General features: G+C 44.1%; 1 protein-coding gene across 1 annotated transcript; it reads left to right on the top strand.

The window, feature by feature from the left end:
- Positions 1 to 592: 592 nt before the first annotated feature.
- arhgap4a (Rho GTPase activating protein 4a) lies at positions 593 to 14,338 on the top strand (the record flags this gene model as incomplete). The annotated part of the gene is made up of 23 exons (XM_080833374.1): positions 593 to 662; positions 1,551 to 1,722; positions 2,087 to 2,249; positions 2,690 to 2,752; positions 2,854 to 2,982; positions 3,279 to 3,407; positions 3,803 to 4,024; positions 4,289 to 4,390; positions 4,568 to 4,726; positions 5,472 to 5,556; positions 5,867 to 5,894; positions 6,185 to 6,296; positions 6,569 to 6,629; positions 6,903 to 6,980; positions 7,161 to 7,289; positions 7,938 to 8,043; positions 10,432 to 10,656; positions 12,569 to 12,624; positions 12,728 to 12,896; positions 13,076 to 13,150; positions 13,251 to 13,385; positions 13,875 to 13,953; positions 14,102 to 14,338. The coding sequence occupies 23 exons, from the start codon at positions 593 to 595 to the stop codon at positions 14,276 to 14,278; spliced, it is 2,724 nt and encodes a 907-aa protein (XP_080689500.1). The 3' UTR covers positions 14,279 to 14,338.
- Positions 14,339 to 20,866: the final 6,528 nt, after the last annotated feature.

Below are 20,866 nucleotides of genomic sequence, written 5' to 3'. Positions count from 1 at the left end.
AGGGTGCTTGGGCTGTCTACAGCCTTGCCAATTCGGCAGCACCTGCATCTCTGAGGACAAACATCCTTTCTGCTATTTCTACCCGTGCATGCGTGTACTATAATTAGCACATCGTGCTGAAATACTGCAGCTCGCTTGTTGCGAACATGGTACACTAAACACCCATGTGAGCCGACCTCACACTCAAACCCACCGCCACGATGACGGAAACCTCCCTGATTTAAGAAGATCCTTGATGGCTTCAAATTGGGGGTTTGAGTTGTGTGATGCAGAGTGTGGGGTTAAATTTAGAGCCAGTAAAACACAGTTGGCATACTGTGAATTCCTGCAGTCTACTCAGGGTTGTTCCAACGGCAGTTCGCAACTAGAGTGCAGCATGTGGGGCAATACCTACATAAATAGACCCCAGGAATGAATCCCCAGTCTGGGCTTTGTGTCGGACAATAGCACGGTTATGCATGTTGTCATACACGACGTCCATTCACAAGAAGACATAGACGGTCAGTCTGAGCTGCTGGAGCTCTGTGTAATGGCAGAGTGTATATCTCTGAACTGTCACCTCTTTGAACCAGAGTTCGAGCCTGTCGCTGGAATGATGGCGACACACGTGAAACTAAAGAGAGACAAAGTGGGGGCTCAGGACTACGACGCCCAGATCAAAGGTAAGGGCACTGTTTTTGTCATGTATTTCTCTGCTCTCTCAATCAGCTGTGCTCTGGTTTCATTCACTTGGTTGTTTACTACGCGCCTCTAGTACACAAACTAAAAGAGTAGTGTGAGTGTAGTACCCAGCAATGACCCAGCGTCGTTAAATATACTCAACTGTACTTGTCGACAGGAAGAGTTCCCCCATGTGATTTACACGAAGATCTGGTATTAATAGAGTTTTCACTTTCGAGTCACTTTTGATCTTTTTTGTTTAATAAAGTTTCACTTTCGAGTCACTTTTGTTCTTTTAACTCCTGCTGAGTCAACTCTAAAGACTCAAAAAAAGAACTTGCAAAATTAATTTTCATTGTTGACTTGAGTGGTTTGAATGTAACATGTCCATGGGTCTTAGTTATGGTGCATGGCAAGGAATTGCATTGAAACGCCAGCAAAGGCATTAAATAGGCTATTTTTGGTCCATTCATTTTTTAATTTTACTTTGAAGTAATCTTAGCTCAGCAAATGGGAAGTTATTTGGTTATCTCCTCTCAAGATGTCCTGACTGATTTGGCTTGTCCGTGATCTCTGTCAGAACTGCATTAGTAGAAATGCTCGATTTAAAAGTACATTTTATATACTGTAGACATAATATACACAATATACAAATTCAGGCCTTGTGTAAACATTTTCTTAATCGATGTCTCTCTCTCCCTCTCTCTCTCCCTCTCTCTCTCTCTCCCCCTCTCTCACTCTATCCCTCTCTCTCTATCCCTCTCTCTCTCTCAATCTCTTGCTATCTCTCTCTCTCTCATTCTCTCCATCTCTTTCTCTCTGTCTCTCTCAATCTCTCTCCATCTCTCTCTCTCGCTCTCTCGCTCTCTCCTTGCCTATCTTTCACTCAGAGGTGCGATCTCAGCTGGTGGAGCAGCTGAAGGTGTTTGACACGCAGCTGGAGCAGAAGTCGCAGCTGCTGCAGGACGTGACTGATTACCTGCGCAGACGAGGGGAGATTGAGGCTGAGTACGCCCGCTCCCTGGACAAACTGGCCGACCGCTACAGCTCCAAGATAAAGAGGTACAACGCAAAGAGACACAAACACGCATCCAAGCATCTCTGTTATCAAAATGGCTAGTTGAATTCGCAGAAAGATTCGCTGTGAATGGGGCCCTTTGTTTGTTACTTGGTCTCTAAACTTATCTGGCAGGTGAGCTGTACGACCTTGAGAGTAGAAGTGCTTCTCTCTTGGTTACGTTTCTCTCAATTCTGCCTCTTTGTCTCACCCTAGTCTCACACTTTGTTTCATACTAGTCACACACTAGTTTCTCTGTCTTCAATCTGTCTTTCTCCATTTCTTTATTTCTCTCTCTCTGTCTCTCTCTGTCTGTGTCTGTCTCTCTCTCTCTCTGTCTCTCTCTGTCTCTCTCTCTCTCTCTCTCAGGAAGGAGCCGAGTGGGCAGTCGGTGCTGCAGTGCTGGCTGGTGCTCCTGGGTCAGACGCGGCAGGAGAGCCGCGACCACGGCGTCATCAGTGAGATGTGTAGCACCAGTCTGCCGCAGAACCTCTACCTGTGTCTGGAGCACACGCAGCGCCTGGCCAAAAGGGTACTGCCACACACACCTCCCTCCACCACCTCCAACAATGACCGTTCAACCCCACCCATCAGTCAACATGTAGTAGGGTGCTGTTTGCTACATCTTTGTACTAGACCACACGTCTTAATGCATTCACATTCTTGAAAATGCGTACGGAACATCCTCTGCGTTAACACTTTATAGTTAAACAGAAGAGAAAGCACAGTGCATTATAATAATAATAATAATAATAATGCATCACATTTAGATAGCTCTTTTCAAAGTTCTCAAAGACCCTTAAAATACAGTACATGCCAATGTAGTGATGAGCACTCTATTTGAATAAATGTAATTTGCAAAACACGTGTAATCCTGTTGACGTGTAGCTTTGGATGTTCCTCCATGTGTACTTCTCTCATATCCCTCCTTATTCTCACATATCTTTTCTTATTTTTCTCATCGGTCTTCAGACTAAAGAGGCCTGCAACCAGGTGCAAGAGGAGCTCCTGAAGGTCACCACGGAGATGCAGACCGTAAGTCTAGACCTCGCTTTTGTCCGAGACACGTGACGCCAGTGTGACCGTCCCAATGCACGTAACTCTGTTTCTGCTTTTGTCGTGCTGGAAAATTGCAGACGTTGAAGACCTATCACCAGTACCACACAGAGTTCCTGTCTGCAGAGGGGAAACTCAAGGAGGCTGAGAAGATGGAGGAAAAACAGAAGCAGGGTGCTGCCCGTAAAGTGGAGAAGCTGATTGAGAAAGTACAATTATTTTTTACCCTTACTCATCCTATGTCATCTTTGCTGCACAGTTGCCTGTTGCGATACAAAGTGGCCTAGAAAAGACTAGATAACTTTTCAGTGGGTGGTGAATAGAGAGAGAGCTGCAATAACCCACTTTCGTTCAGCGACATTGTACCATTGTATGCCTTTATGTGGTTTATGAGTGTTTTTATATGGGTGTGTGTTTGTGTGTTTGTGTGTTTGTGTGTTTGTGTGTGTGTGTGTGTGTGTGTGTGTGTGTGTGTGTGTGTGTGGGTGTATGTGCATATTTGCAGAGACAGGGGAAAGTCCAAGAAATACAGTTCAAGTGCACTAAAGCACGCAATGACTACCTGCTGAATCTAGCGGCTGCCAATGCATCGATGAACAAGTATTACCTCCAGGACATCTCCAACCTCATCGATGTGAGTGCCCTCTACTGCTATCTAGTTTCTCTTCAGAGGTACACCAATGATGCCCTTTTCTTGAGTGCTCATGTTGTGTTCTTCAAAAAATCTGTAGCAAAAGCACACATGGTTTTAGTTCATGTCTTTTTAACCACATGCATATATAGCCATTTCCCATGAAGTAATTGCGTAATCTCCTATGCTATAAGAACCTTTTATAAACCCTTAACCTTGTCTGTCTTCGTAAACATTGCCCCATGCCTCCATAGACAGTGTTTCTTAGTTTTCTCAATTTCTTATGTGGTCTTATGAAGTTTACCTTACAAGACATGCAGTTGTAATTGATCCAGAGCTAAAAGTAAAACAAAAAACAACACTTTTAGCATGCTTATAGATTCCATGTTTGTTCTCAGACTAGTGATGTGGGATATCACCCGTGGGTGTCCCGTGTTCTGCGGGGCTTTGTGGTGGGCCAGTCCCGGGTGCAGCAAAGCCTGGGGGGTCAGCTGCAGCAGTTGAATGGCGCGCTGGCCTCTCTGGACCAGGTCAACGACCGGGACTCACTGCTGCAGGCCCACGATAGCACCTTCTGCCTGCCCTTAAGCTTCAAGTACCTGCCCCATGAGGGAGACCCGGTGAGCCCCTACTTACCACTGCTGTCTGCTGTTTAACTGATTCTCTTGCTTTTTTAACATATTGGTCTTTCTCTCTGTAGCTTGTTTTGCCCTTAGCCATCTCATGCATCTCGTCTTCATAGTCTAGTGTTCTGTTGTGGCTGGGCTGTGAGAGTGTGTTATGGCTGATTTCTGTGTTTGTGTTTTGTAACTGTTTGTGTGTGTGCAGAGAGAGTGAGTGTTTGTGTGTTTTTGGCTGACGTCTCTGTGTGTTTCTCTCTCCAGGAGAGTGAGGTCAGGGCAGAGTGTGACATGCAGGATGAGCTGGAAACTCGTTTCCAACAGATGGAGTCCAGACTCGACTCATTCACCAAGGACACTGAAGGGGTACCCACAAACTACATGCAACTTCAATTAATCTCTTACTGGCTCTTTAACATGATCCATTTTAAAGATGATCCATGTTTTCATCATATCGTTTGTCCTTCAGTTTTATTTAACCACAGCACATATAGTTACTGTGTGGTACATTTACATTTTTTTTCCCTGCTCTGTTTTGGCCAGATCACTAAGACGCTAGACGAGGCCCGCTCAGCCATGCTCAGTTTTACTGGTGATGAGGACCTGGGTGCCCTCCAGGATCACACGGCCAGCCAGACCCAGGAGCCTAATTTAGCCAAACGCAGAGCCAATCTGCAAGAAACTGAGATTTTCTACTTCACAGTGAGTGGTGTGACCTTTCCACATTATTGATAACCTTTGTTTACCTTGTTAACCTTTCTGCCATAGATAGGCTTTTTTTTTTTAACTTTGGGAAGTGACCATCTTGGGTTAATATAATAATAATAATTATAATACTTAATTTTTTATATAGCGGGTTTCTAGAAACTCAAAGACGCTTTACATAAGGCAAAGACAAACAAAATAATACAACAACAAAAAAAAGGAAGACGGAGGATCGAACAGAAAAACAAACAGAACATTTTAGTAAAAAAGCTGTGCGGAATGAGTCATGTAGTGGAGGGTATGGAGCAGGAGTTAGCAGGTGAATATCTAGTGCCATAGGAGAGCAGGAGAACAAGTGTTTCATAATTGTAATAAAACACATATTGTTGTATCTGGTCAGTTATATGAAGGATGACATTTCAGTTAGGAAAACTCTCATAAAGTTTTACTAGTAGGTTTGGTCTTGATATCTGCTCGGATATGTGAGCGCATGTAAGCTGCTGCCAAATAGCGGATCACTGGTTCACCCTAGGATGTATTGATGTGTTGAACCGATCAACTCACACCTGATTTCCTGCTTCCTGGCTGAATTTATTAGATTAAAGTTGTCAGTAATACACAGGTAAAAGGATATTTTACGATGTCCCACCATTCATATCTAAATGTACAGACGTTCCTGGTAGAGTAAAGAACTGCAAATTCAAGAGACATCTTAATGGCTGCAACATAACTCCTGTTTCAGAAAGTGAAGGAACAACTGAATTACACCTCCATGATATCCAAACTCCAAGCGAAGCATGACCTCCTCCAAGTGGCATTACAGAAAGGTAGCGTTGCAGTTGTGGTGCTAACGCAGTAGCGCACTGACACAACCTTGACCTTCTGCATTTTTCTCAATGTGGCTGTTTTGTCTTGCTGTGTTCTGTCTCTATCTGAAAGCTCAGCTCTCTGTACAGCCACTACTCTGAGCTTTCTGTACAGTGTTGCACGCATAGAGTTTTCTTGTGTTTCACAAATCACTTAAAACTTGTTCTGTCAGCCACATTTGTTCCTCATTCTTACATCTCATTGTTACCGTTTTTGCTAACTTCTTGCTGAGCCAATTATTTCTCTTTATTTCCTCTCTCTTTTCAACAGTCAAGGCTAATGGCGGGACCAACGTCAGGTAAACAAACCTTTTTCTGCTTTTGTATTCACCTTGTCAAAAAGACTCAGCCCACACATAACATTAGATTTAGCTTGCTCGTGGAATACAATTTTCTATGTGGTACTTCAAATGGTTCAGACACTAGATGTTTAAAAAAAAAAAGAAGAGAAAAACTGGAGGACAAGTTCAGCCATTTACAAGTAGGTGGCGCTGTGGCTAATAAAGCCAACACTACTGTGGCACTGAGGCATTTCTTCATGAGAATATGAGCGTGTCAGTCACACCTGTGTCTGTGATTTGTCCGTCAGCGCACGCAGCAGAAGGTCTCTGAGACAGCAGCGGGGCAACCGGAGGAGTCATCCTGGAGCCCAAGTTTACGGCCAGAAACTCTTCACTGGGAACCTGTGCTCCTTTATCGAGGTACACTACTGCGTGTTCTGACAGTATGTCGTTCTTTGTGAGGAATCAACCACTGGGGCTTGGATGTTAAATGTTGAGTCCGGTTCATTTTGAATGTCCCTGCTAAGTAACATAGAGATAAGAATGGAAATAAAAAAAAATCCATTGTACCATAGAGAGTATTATTAGAAATGTAGGAATGAATGTCAAGAAAAAAACCCAGCATTTGTCTTTCATAGTCTGCTGTTTCCTAAAATAGTTGCAGCCTGCCATCTTGCATTTCTCTCACCCAGGCCTCCAAGCAGGACATCCCTATTGTGGTGAAGAGCTGCATTCGTTTCATCAACCTGAACGGTAAATCTTCCCTGACAGATCTGTCCTGTGTTGGTGTTTCAGTCAGTGTAGAAGGAAGTGTGTCACGATACCAGTTTTCCAGTTACATTTGTTCTCTCAGCTGCACCTGTGCCACTCTTCCCCCGTCTGTTTGTTTGTCCTCTTCCTCATTTATTCTCTCTTCCTCTCCTCTGTTGTATCATGGGTCTGGATAATCTCCATCTCTTTGCTTCTGCTTTTGACCCTGTCCATCACCCCCTCCACATACCCATACACAACCCCGCCCCCTGATAGGTTTGCATCATGAGGGTATATTCCGTGTGCCTGGGCTGCAGCTGGAAATAAACTCCTTGAGGGATGCTTTTGAAACTGGTATGCATATTCACGCTCAACACTTTTATCTAACTATCAAAATAGTTATTTCAGTATTTATTCACTGTAGATACTGAAATATATGTCTTGTCAACTCTCTCTACCCCCTGCCCCATATGTATGTGTGTGTGTGTGTGTGTGTGTGTGTGTGTGTGTGTGTGTGTGTGTGTGTGTGTGTAGGTGATGACCCGCTGGCTGACGACGCGTCAGACATTGACTCTGTGGCCGGCGTGTTGAAACTGTACTTCAGAGGTCTGGAGCAGCCGCTGTTCCCTGAGGAGAGCTTCAGCCAGCTGATGGAGTGTGTCTGTAAGGCTCGCCACACACCCACGCAACACACAGGGTTACACACTCACTCACTCTCTCTCTCTCACACACACACACACACACACATACACACACACACACACATAAACACTCACACAGGCTTACACACACACACACACACACACACACACACATACACACTCACACAGGGTTACACACTCACTCACTCACTCTCTCACACACACACACACACACACACACACACATAAACACTCACACAGTGTTACACACACACACACACACACACACACATACACACGCACACACACACACACACCCCCTTCACTGCCTCCATATGAGGCCTCACTGACTAATGTATCACTCAGCTCACTCCGTTTAGTTCCACTTCTGCGGATTAGCTACAGTTTCATTTCAGCACAGACATGGAGAGCAATGACAGAACTACATTTGGATGTCAATGTGCTTTTTTTCATTCATGAAGAAATTCAAATGTGTTGTTTCATAGTTTTGCCCTTTCTTAATCCTTACTGTTTTATTTTTATTTTTTAAGATCATTTGAATTATGTTTGATTTGATACTGTGGGTGTAACACCTTTCTTACACTGTGGCCTTTGAAGCTCTCTGTAAATCACTGTTTTTAAATCTCTATTTTTAATCTCCTCTATGAAGCAATTGAGAATGAGTCAGAGAAATGTGTGCAGATCAAGGCCGTCTTATCTTCCTACCCCAAGCCTCTCATCATTGTCATGAGATACCTCTTTGCATTCCTTAATCAGTGAGTATATCAGAACTTGATTTATTTCTCTGTGTCACCCAGTGAGCATGAACCACATGCCCGCACCACACACCCAAGCCTCAACCTGTGGTTAACCGCCCAAAGGCACATATTTAAGCATAAACATGTAGAGAAATGCACAGATGATGCGTATCAGAGCACACAAACATCTAAAGGCATTTGCATGGTTATCCAATTCACCTCGTACGACTTCACTAGACACGCCCTTTCTAATCTGATGATTGTACGACTCACCTCTACCTGCATGGTTCTACGAGGGGCTGTGGAGATTACCAACGGTTTATTATGATGTTACAAGGCCATTACATCATCAACAACAAACTATAAAATAAGAAATCGTTTGTTTTTATCCGTGTATTTTCAGTTAATGATCAGAGGCTGTTGTTGTGAAATGAATTACTAACGACAATGACCAAGCTCGCGGTTATTGCCGAATATTTTCTATTATTATACCACACAAACAGTTCTGCTTTTTTACGTCTACAATTCAGGTTATTTTACAATTTAATCATTTACACTGCATGCTCTGCTAACTCAAACACAAAGAGGCTGTTCGAAAACCAAGAAATGTTTTTATTATTGCTGTAATTAGACGACGTCTCCCTATGCTTTATATGCGGCGAGAGCCACGATAGAGCAAGGAAGAAGGGAGATGTCGGTTTTCCTCCTGCATCGCCGCTGGTGCCCTTCATAGTTTTTTTCATTTTTACAAACTTGTCCCTGATCTTCCTCCAACTCCTAATGCACTCCTGGACCTCCAGCCCCAGGTTCCCAGCGATCTCTCAGAGATTTTTTAAAAACGGAGGTGCTGTCATAGGGAACGAAACAGGAAACGTCATTTTAGCCAGGGGTGTCGGACAGCTCGGATCGGATAGTCGGATCGGATAGTGAGAAAATTCAAGCGGTGCTCCAGAGGCCATCCGACACCCTCGGATGGCTCTCCGAGGTGCTCAAAGGTGTGGTCCTGTCAAGCTAAAAAGGCACCGGATGCCTAAAAGAGCCCGGGTGATGTAATGTTGACTTTCGAACGACTCTTGAGTGACAGTTGCTATGCCAACGCCAATACGTCACCCTAACGCGATTTACCTCAGAGCATCTTGCATTGTACTTTGCTACCTGAGACCAGCTTGCTTGTATTTGACCTACAATAAACCAACCAAAACAACTATGTGCTTGATGTTTGACTTTGGTAGGAAAGTGGTTGATTCGCTAGTTGGTTATAGTATCAAAGTAAGCACATTTCATTAGCTAGCTCGTGCTAGTGTAACGAGCTATCTTGTTAGCTTGAAGCTATTCATCTGTTGTTGTGCTTAAATTAAGAAAGTCCTTAATGTGTTGTGATTTTAAGACATATCTAACGCACCCACAATTAAATTTGAACAAAACAGGGCATTGTTTGCACAACATTTTACTAAAGAACAACGGGGGCTTGCTAGCTTTGACATGCTAGCGGACATTGCTAACTTACAGGTTACCAGCAGGCAGGTGTAGCTAAAACTTTTTATTCGCTTAATATTGTGCCTAAACGGATACTATGTACCCCGACACTTTTTGGCTCAGTCAGAGAGTCTCAAGAGTAGTTCGAAAGCCATCAGCTACCTTTTAGTCGCTTAATATTGTCGCACAAAAGGAGGAATTGCTATTAGCAATATAGATGCTAGCGCGCGAAACCTGTTGATGTGTGCTTACTTACAAAAGACCGGCAGCCAATATTAAGCGTGTAAAAAGTACCTGATGGCTTTCGAACAACTCTTGAGACTCTCTGACTGATAGCTAAAAAGTGTCCGGGTGCGTAGTGTCCGTTAAGGCACAATATTAAGCGACTAAAAAGTAGCTGATGGCTTTCGAACGACTCTGAGACTTAAAGCTAATAAGCGCCCGGCCTACGTGGTGACCGGATTACGTAATGCTAACGTTGGCATAGAAACTGTCACTCAAGAGGCGTTCGAAAGTCAACATTACGTCACCCGGGCTCTTTTTGGCATCCGGTGCCTTTTTAGCTTGACAGTCCCACTTCAAGGAGGGCGTTTAAGGGCGTGCCTCGTGAGATCGGAGAGCACGATCGGACAAGCATGTGAGCACCTTAAGCAGACATCTAAGCATAGGATCTCTTGCATGGGTCACAAACCTGGCTCTGCCAAACAGGTGCCAAGCATTTGACCTCACCTCTGCCATAAGTCAGATACTCTTACTCAGAAGTTCTCTTTTCTGGTGTAGGAACTGTTTTGATGGCTAAATGCAGATGGTTTGCGAAATGGAGAGGATGTTTTCCTTTCTGAGCCCTTCTGCAGTCTGGTCTGCTTTTGAGAGATCACTTCCCACGGCGCTGAGGCCTGACCCCCCCAGCTTGTCTGTGCCTCCCTGCAGCGTGACGCAGTACAGCGACGAGAACATGATGCAGCCCTACAACCTGGCCGTGTGCTTCGGGCCCAGCCTCATCCGCGGCCCGGAGGCCGGGGACGCCTCCAGCCTGCAGCTGATCAACGCCCTGGTGAAGAGCATCATCCTGCAGCCCGAGAGCATCTTCCCCGGGCAGACCGAGCTGCCAGGCACGGCCTACGAGAAGTGCATGACCCTGGAGCAGGATGACTGGTGAGACAGCCGTTTACACACACCACAGCACCACAGTCAGCTTGCTGGCACCAGATAAACACACCTTTACGCCTCCAGTTCACACCTGTATTTACACACACCCCTGCATACACACACCCCTGCATACACACCAGTGGCGGCTGGTGGTTTTTAAAGTGAGGGAGGAAGAACTTTGCGCCTGGTTGCCATTGGCCTCCTTATTCCGTTGGTGGCATAAGTATGTGAGATACAAGTTGTTTCAGGGTGTTTTTGTGGCCTACAGTACTACAAAATAGCAGGCAGGGATACAATTGATACAAAGCCACCAGTGCGGCACCATTGTACTTAAAAAGCTGGTGGGCAGCATGTCTTTGGACTAGACAAGGCCAGATGAAAGGATGCAAAGCCAATAAGTCAAATCAGCCCTACTCTTGATTTGAAAAACTAAATTCTAAATGTTGGGCCTACCATTTGGCCTATTTTCCCCCTTAATTACTAAAGCTATTAAGGTTATTATTTGACTCATTTTATTTTCAGCTGAAATTGTTTAAAAAAAAATTAAGACACAAGACCAAAAGTGATGCCATTTGAAATGCATCATGCTCTGAATCATTCACTAACATCCTTTCCACAATATTAAACAACAAGTAACAAAGGCAACAAGTAAGAGAACATTATTTCAGAACTATTAACATTAACATCAGATTATGCCAGATTATTACAGCTATCACTCAAAGTAGCCTAGTATGATGCCAATGCCCAAATTACAAGTAGGCTAATTACAAACACATCGCGTTCTGAAACATTCATTAACAATTTCCATTCAGAATTTCAGCTGAACGTGAACAGTTAGACTAACAATAGGCGTATGAACGATTTTAAAAAAACAGTACAGCGATTGTTTTTTTTATGGTACCAGTGAGCTATAAGTATTTCGCCTACCAGTTAGCATTATACGGCAGCGGTTTTACGTTTAGTGACATGATTTTTGGAACAGATTTCCCTGTTGTTTTGATACTAACCTTCTCTCTGTAGCTCAATGAATGAAACGGTTTGTTCAATAAAACATGCACAATATCTTAGTCCTCCATTGCACGTCCTCTTTATTTGCAATCTTTCTACAACAATCTTTAAGGGTGACATGTTATCGATAATATCCTTCTGCAGAATGGTTGAAGAGGGTAACTTTTGGTATTAATGTCGAATCCCCTCCCTCCAACGCCAAATCCGTTGTTTATTGGTTAAGCGATGTTGGCGCAGACTCAGACGCTAGGGAGGTCTTTCCTCCCCTGGGCAATGTAAGTCAATGAGCCCCAAGAACCGCCAGTATCAGAGACAGATTCCATTGATTTCAATGGGAGCCAAAGGGAGGACATCCTCCGTGCAGTAATTTCTTGTTACGATAGGGGGTGCTAATGTTATTTTAACTCAGGGAAACAAATTATAATATGCATAGTATTAAATACTGATATCAAACTGCATTTTTAAAGGAGTTTAGTCAGTTCAATTACAAAAATACATTCTCAAAATGTTTGGGGAGGTTCTTCCTCCGTTTCCTCAATGGAAGAACCTCCTCTGATACACACACCCCTGCATACACACACCCCTACATGCACAGGTGTCTATATGTTCCTACTTACCTGGGCTTTGACACTTATTGCTATGGCCTACAGGAGATATAACACACAAATAATCTCTGATAGGATGATAGAACAAAAATAGTGTGCCATGAAGGATAATGAAGTTTTATCTTTTAATGAGTTGATTTATCTTTAACAAGAAGGCAATGGAGTTTAAATGCTGTACACTGAATGACTAAAAGACAAGAGCGTGTGTGTGCGTGTGCGTGTGTGTGTGTGTGTGTGTGTGTGTGTGTGTGTGTGTGTGTGTGTGTGTGTGTGTGTGTGTGTGTGTGTGTGTCTTCTGTCCACAGTGAGCCAAATGTGGATGAGGGAGAAGGGGACCTTGACAGCCCTTCAGTGAAAGAGGGTAAGATGGAGTACACGTTGTCATATTTACCTAAGAGATTGTTCTTGGGGTATTGTCGAGGGGTACTTACTCATGGTCTGTAAACTGACTGCTTGTTTGTCAGACCTGGAAGCTGTGGCACTTTTTGACTACACCGCCCGTTCATCCACCGAGCTGTCCTTCAAAAAGGGTGAGCGCCTCCTCCTCCACAGTAAGCCCTCAGACGAATGGTGGCGGGGTGAATCCAATGGCGTCAAGGGTCTCATACCACACAAGTACATCAACATCACTGGGTAAGAGCGGATCGGCCCCCTCATACCTGTGGTTTAGAGTCTCAGGCCAATGTGTTGGTGGGTTTGTGTGTCAGTGATGTGCTTTATATCCTCTGGACTCTTATCTGTCACTCACTCTGAAAACAGTTTCTCCCTCCCTCTCTCTCCCCCCCTCTGTCTTGCTCTTTCCGATGTCACAGTCTTGAGGATACTAAAGTACTATCTGAGAAGAGGAACAGCACTGGAGACCTTGAGGAGGTGGACCAAAGCTCTCGGTACTGCAGAACCCTACAAAGTGCTGTTGACAGTTCTGCAGTGTATGTGTCCAACCCCTGGACCCTGAAACCTCACCATCCCTTCTGTTCTCTCACGCAGTCTCAAAGCCAGCCGTGAGCGTGCAGGGTCACTCGGGGTCGGCGGCGTCCATGGTGGAAAGTCGTCCCTGCAGTTGCCAAAGGCCCGCATAATCCTGCCAGCAACCTCCCCTGATGCCTATCGCAAGCGCTTGCAGTACGTGTTTACGTTTACGTGTTTACGTTTACGTTGGTTATTTAAATAGGTCTTGGTGACCTTTCTTCCAGCTCTAGTTGTGCTGCACTGCAAAAATACAGCTTTCAAAAACAAGGAAAAAAGGTAATAAAATGGAGGATATATTACAAGTGAAATGCTCTAACATAAAAAAATGCCTGGTAAGAAGAAATATCTTGTCAGACATCTTGTTATATTGCCTTGATTTAAGATATATTAAATCTTACTAAGATTAAAATGTTTGCAGTGTGTACAATCGCTTCTGTTCAAAACCCCCCAAATTAGCAGCAGTTCAGCATTTATGTCACATGATGTGGCCCAGTCCCTGTTTCTCTATTTTGAAACAAGATGTTCTTTCATGTTTTTTTCTGTGAAGCTGTTGTGAGTTGTGGGAAAACAGACATGGCTGTTGATCATCCTTGTGTGGTCACGGTCTGGAGTGTGACATAGGTCTCTTTGTCTGGCTTTAAGAGCACAGGGCAGAAAGTCTGCTGTAGAAGATCTGGTACAGCCAGGCAGTCTCGACAACAGGGTCGTTAAGGTGGACAAAGTAAGTGCTCTGTTTTCAAACTTGTGTTTTAAAATAACAGTAATATCTCATCCTCCAAAACAGCCAGTCACATCTTTTTTCTATACCCCTCTCTTTCTCTTTCTCTCTCTCTCTTTTCTCTCTCTCTCACACACAAACACACACACAGGTGGTGTGCCAGCAGATGAACAATGTCTTCCACGAGCTCCTCTCCCGGCACCCCCACCTCGATCCCGCCATCTCCAATTCCTCTTCGTCTGGATCTAAGGTCCCCTCCTCCTCCTCCCAGTCAACTTCTCAGACACCTCAGAAGAGGATATGCTTTGGCCGGAAAAAGATCAGCTGAGCAGATAGCCCTTTGCTTTAGCTCAACAGAGGAAGTAAGAAGTAGAGGGGAGCAAATAAACCGTCCTAAAAGAGGAGCACACATTTGCATACAGACATCAAGAAAAGGGAACTTAAACTCTCCTTTTTTAACTTCCATCGACTGATTAATATGCACAGTATGACTGTTTCATTTGTTCGGCTGTACGGACTGGACTGATCTGGAGGCTTCCTTTAAGCTTTTTTTTTTGTCTGTGTGCGCAGTAGATTTGTCTAAGCTAAAGGGTAATCAGAGTGGACTCATCCCTTGACCGACACCTTGTGGTGGACTCTGTGTACTGACAACTGAGACACTGTGCTAAGACTGTAGAGTTCTAGTCCTACTGCTGGCTCAGACAACTACATCAATGGGAGGACTCTTTTTTTCCCCCACTGCATTCACAGTCACAGACAGACGAAGGCTAAGCTGGTTGTAACACCTTTCAGATGCTGCAAACAGCTTCCTTGTGTTAATCAAGGCTCTGTTGAGCACCTGGTAATCGAGAGGCCTGGTGATATCGAGGCTATGCTGAGCACATCAGTAGTGGTTATGTTGCTTTGTCTCAGGCCCAGCACTGGCAGCTCCTGTAGGGTTACTCTAGTCTCAGACACTAGGATAACATCCCAGTCAGATCATCTCATCTCTGCAGTCTTTTTTTTTACATCACCACTAGATGACTATTCAGTTGTGATTTACAACTCCCAGTACCATGTGCTGGTCTTATGCAATATTTTTACGGATGGGATTTAGTTATGTGGAATTTGTTGTTGAAAGTAGTAAATTGTTTGTAAATTGAAAGTATAAAATAAACTGGGAGTATTTATATTTGCATGTAGCCCACTGACACCTTTGTAAAACCACCTGCTGATTATACGTCACAGAAAAGATATTTCAGTTCAGTATGGTCTGTTTTGTGACTTTGTACATTTAAATGACTAAAGTGGATTATTCTTACCTATGAATTAACTTCACTGCAATGCCAGTTGAATATTGTTGGACAGTCAATTCGATGGCAAAGGAGTTCATTGTCTTCTTGGGAATTTCAAAGTAAGTTCACCATTTAAATAGTTTATTTGTTACACAGTTAACGTCCAATTTTCCCCTAATATGGAATAACTGCAGAATATACAATACAACAATGGGTTTTAAAACAGCACATGGAAAACAATAATATACACAACATAGGTCATACAACACCAACCCTCTGACATTTGACAGCGAGTATCATAGCCTAAAATAAAAAAAACTGATGAGAAAAATAACAAATTTGCTTCTGACACCCTCTCCTGTCAAGCCTGGATTAAATTATCGTGCCACTTCCCCCATCAAAGTGGGATTAAGACTTTCTGAATGAGGCTGCTGAGTGGGATTGGACTAGGTTAGCAGATAAAGCCAATATGATGTCATTCACTAGCACTTTGCTCCTCCATTTTGGGATGAATAGAATAAAAATGTTGTTTCCATCAACTTCACATTTTATTGCACAGTTGCCGACAATAACCATCCAAAAGGCATGTGTGTATGCTGATTTTTTTGGGGGGATATTATGTATGTACCATTCCTCTGTGTAATTTAGTAATTTTATAATCCCTTTGGATAATTTCATTTTTTTTTTGCCATCTTGACCAGCCAGCTGTTATTTATCGGAGCGCATTCATTATTGTCTGGACACATGTTGTCACAGTGCCACCGCCCCAAAGCGGTGCCTGATGAGCCTTTGTGTTGAGAGTGATTGGGTCATAGCTCACGTCATGAACAGCGCAGGGCAGTGCAAAGCTTAATAGAGACTTTAAGCCTAGTAAATTAGCACCATAAGATCCTCAAAAGGCTAAGTGAATTTATGCTTAGTTTTCCATCGCTTTTTCGGATTTGGTTCTTAAAAAAACTCTCAAATACAGAACCTTTCCAGAACATATGGACAACAGCCTAACTGTCGTAGTCCCTTAAATGACATTGCTTCATGCACATGACCTAAACTACTCCCTGAAGCTTACCAACTGGCAGCACACTAAATACCTGAGCATGGACAGACTATGGCCTCAGTGAAGAAGGGACATAGATACAGTCTGGACTAGTAGTTCCATGCTGAGCCCAGAATACGTTGTAATTCTCTCAAACGAACACAGAGGGGCAGTGTAAATCTATTTATATGGATCTTCATGCAGCGTTGGTCATCCAGATCCCCAATCCCTCATAGTGTACCACATCAGTTGGTGTCAGTCTGTTATGTGTGTGTCTGATTTACCTCCTCACTTAGAGCTAAATCACAAACGGAGTTTCCCTCCACTTCATGCAAGTGCTCCCATATGAACACTCAGGAGCATTAACGGGGCCCTTCAGCCTGTAAACAAGAGTTTAAGCCAACCCCCCTCCTCCCCAGACTGCGATTATGGTGTTCTAGGACAGTCTTTCCTTGTGCACCTGGAAGATGATCCAGGACATAAATGTAAAGAAAGCTATCCACGTGACTTCTCAGATTTCGGCCATGTTTTCCAAAAAGTTTCATCTACACAATAAATCAAATCAAACTTTATTCGTACGGCGCATTTCATACCAGGAGGTGACACAATGTGCCTCACAGAAGGGAAATAATGAAGGGGGGGGTTACAAACACCTGTAAAGACACACAGATTTTCCAGAGGTAAAGAAACAGGAAATGACGTACTAACCACATAATAGACACATGCACCTATCATACTGACATCCCCTTTTCTGTGTCTGTCACTCAAATATCACGGCCACTCCCCACCCCCTTCCCCCATATCTCTGGAAGATGTCTTAAACTAACAAAAACAGCTAAAGAGAGAGACTGGGCCGTTGCCTAGGCTCTGTGATAAGTGGATTAGGGAACGGGAGAGGAATGAACAAATAAACTGGGATGGAGCTCATACTGGGCTCTCCATCTCTCCCCTCTATAAGCTCCTTTACATCCTGTTTACATTTATGCATGCTCATGTTTCTCCAAGGTTAACATAACACGTCCGCTGGCTTTCAACGCTTAAGCCTTTCCATGTATGAATATGAAGGACTGCGTGCCAAATGTCCTTTGAAACTGAACTGTGAAGGACAGTGAAAACAAAATGCAGCCTGAGCACAGTTGGATATCCCTTTCTTGCTTTATTGTTGCTGGTGGCTAATTTGTTCTGGCAGGGTGTACAATATTTCAAAAGATTTCCTCCTGCACGTTGGTCTTTAGCTATTAAAGTAGCTAAGATTAAATTAAGTTCAAGTAATATTGCAGCTCAGCTTCCAATATTGCCATGCATTGTCAATACAAACATATTAAGCGGCTTCAGTTAACACATTATAGCCTCGGGGTGAGGTTCAGTTGCTATTACAGGGTATTTTCCGATCACTTGGCTATCTGTGAGTAGATGTCTGAGGTCAGCGTAATACCCAAAGTTGTAACTCATTACATGCTCATTACCAAGTAATGCGCTGCCTAGAAAAGGTGGGGGGAAAATAAACACATAGGAATATTGCTCTTGACTGAGGGGATAAACATTACTCAAGTGTGGTGGGCTGAACGGCTAATCTTTTCTTTGTGTTGTGTTTTTTGGCACGAGGCTTTGCTCTCTGTAAAGCCTGGTGGGCATACCAGCACACACCTGATCTCTGCAGAAAAAACAGCGGTTGTCCCGGGCGTACCAGACACTTAATGGAAACTAACGCTGTGTAGTTTATTCGTGCATAAACACATTTGTCTGTCACTTCAGCCTCTGTCCCGACCTTACCCTATGAAAAGAATGCATAAATATTTCAGTGTGGCCAGAATAGCCAACTTCACAGTGTGTGTCAGCTTGGGATTGGACATAGAATATTCACAAAGGCCTGTCATTTCTGCTGCTGCTCCTGTCTGCCTGCCTCCTTTGAGTCTTAGGGTAACCTCTGCTCATCTTATCCTATTCGTTCACTGTATGTTATCAAGGAATGTTCCTTTGGAACATCACAGCTGGGCGACACAGTTTGAACTCATCAGTGGACTTCATCTTGTGCTCTCCTGAGGGTTTTTTTTCCTTCCGTCTTTGCTCTTGATTAGTGTCATGTGGAAGAGCTATTTGTCCCACCCCAACGTCTCCATCTGCACCTGTGCCTATGGCTGAGGCTTTGCTCCAGGTTTTCTGCATAACCCATTCCTTCATCTCTACTTTTGTGTCTGTTGTTCACTTAAAGCAATAGAGGATAGCTTCATGGATCAAATTCCTACGACCAGACTTCACTTCTAGCTGGTTTTGTGGCGTTGCCCTCCATCATGCTAGTGTTGGTAAGTGTGGGGTGTGTGTGTGTGTGTGTGTGTGTGTGTGTGTGTGTGTGTGTGCGCCACAGTCATTTGCCAGCTGTGAAGGTATTTTTACCAAATTCACTAAGTCCCTGCAGGCGCTGAATAGCTCTGAGACAGCATGGCACTTGTTTACTGACTGGGCCATTGAATGTGGTCTTGTGGTGTTATTAGCGCTCATTAGCGTCAGTGTCAGTGTCCTGGCTTGATCTTAGAGAGAGGCCTGTTGATTGAGTTGATGAGGGGTTTCATGCGTTCATACATGTGAGCCAACCTGAGCTTATAAAATTATGCTCAAAGGACTGATTCATATTTGAAGGTTTTCTTTTTTTTTCACATCCTCCCGTCCTGACACTGGCACCCAGAGCAGATGCTTTCACTGTGATGAACCCCTTGGAAACAGACCCTTCCACTTCCATGGGAGCATGACAAGTGAGCCTGACGTCTGTCTGCTGTTCCAGGAGCCCTGGTTCCAGGGAGCGACCCCTGGGACAAACACGCTGTCAGATGCAACCAAATGATCTCGCTCGTAAAAATCCCCCAGAAGCCGTCAATAAAAGCTGTCCAGTGTTTGCTCTGTGTCTGACAATATTTGCTGTATTTGGCTACCCATTTTTTATGACTCTTGAGTTGTCGTGTTCAAGCAAAAGCCATTGCCTGGCCACAAACCCATACGGCTTAAGACTGAAGTTGACATTCTTAGACATTAACAGCAGGAAGCAGGCTCTTTTTTTTTAATGAGGCATTTTTCACCAGACCATGCAAAGGCAGATGTTTACTGGACTGTGATGCCAGAATGGGAATAAGCTCCAACAGTCTAAATAGAGTAATGTCTTGGAGACATGAAGTTCAATATACAGCATCAACATCACCATGAATAACCCGTATGAATATATTTGTTTAAAAAAACACACACACACCTGCATTGGGAAATACCATCTGACAAAATCCAGGACATATTTATCTCAGCATTGTTGGGAATATTTTCCCCACTATCAAAATTAAAACAGTATTTCACATTTGACCGACTCCCAGGTCCAGGTTGCAGACAGCCGCTCATTCACTCCGCTCTATGGGTTCGTTATATATAGATATTGCTAATGCCTTTGATGTAACTGCGTTTTTTGGTCAGTTGCAAACCTCCAAAAATAATTTGTGCAGCTGTTGGAACACACAGGCCAAAGAGCTGAGTTACTGACTGGCGTCATCGGCCGAAAACCTCTGTGGTCTGAGCCGCAGATGGAGTGCAGCTCTCCCCAGCAGAGTCTGAAATCTATCTGGCCTGGATTTGGCCTGGATCCGCTTCTCTTTCAGGGCCCTGGGACACGGGCATGAGGTGTTGTGTTACATTATCCAGCTGTTTGTTTTAGAATAGCTTGCCATTCAGTGGTCGCAGTAATAGAAATGGGATTTAATTCCACGGATCTGGTGCATGTGTGGTTCCCAGAGCTGCCCTGCTGCAGGCGCTGTGTAATGTCATTAAACTGATAGCCAGGGAGCCTCCCCTCCTGCAGGACAATCACTAGCCTTGTCTGATCTGATCTGCCTTTAGTGGAGAAATTCAGCTGATATCTCCAAAGCATCCCACCCCCTAAGTGAGCCACTCATCATTCTTCCACCCTGATTTCCTTGTCACTCTGTGTCCAGATAAGACGCTGTCATGACAATGAATCGGTGACCTTGAGCGTCAGCATCAGCTCCAGGTTCAACCAGGATGCCAACAGCATAAGTCTCCTGGAAGTGATGGGGTGGGTCAGCGCTACATCCAGCATGGGAGTCGGTGTAGGAGACCCCATTCATCTGACCTGGTGGATTTACGGAAGGGTTTTTGATTAGTAAGAGACTGCAGGTTTCAATCTATAGTATAGTTCAATCACCCCTTCCCCCACTTCGTCTTTAAACAAAAGGAGAGAAGAAAAGAGGAGAGAGCCAGAGCAGCCGTATAGTTTGGTCCCGTGGTACGGCTGTTTCCATCTTTGCAGCCTTACGCGATGGATGTATATTTGCACTGCCGTGCATTCTTTCTGAAAGCCCCATGTGGGATTGTTAGAGCTGGTTGTTTACATTACACTCAGACTGGTTTTAAATAAGCTTCCTGTTCTCAGAGGAGAGCAGGCTTGGGCTGGGATCCATTCTGGGCTCACTGGAGACTGCGATAAAAAGGTACACAATGAAGGCGGAAGGTTCCATCTCACGACGAGAGCGGAAGGTTTCAGCTGTAGTTCAAACTGAAGGGGACTCCTGAGATTCATCACAATTACCCATAAGCCAAATCAAACATTGACTTTTGG

Source organism: Sprattus sprattus, assembly GCF_963457725.1.
Source record: "Sprattus sprattus genome assembly, chromosome: 2".
NCBI classification, from domain to species: Eukaryota; Metazoa; Chordata; class Actinopteri; order Clupeiformes; family Clupeidae; genus Sprattus; species Sprattus sprattus.
This window is presented reverse-complemented; position numbering and strand designations above follow the sequence as displayed.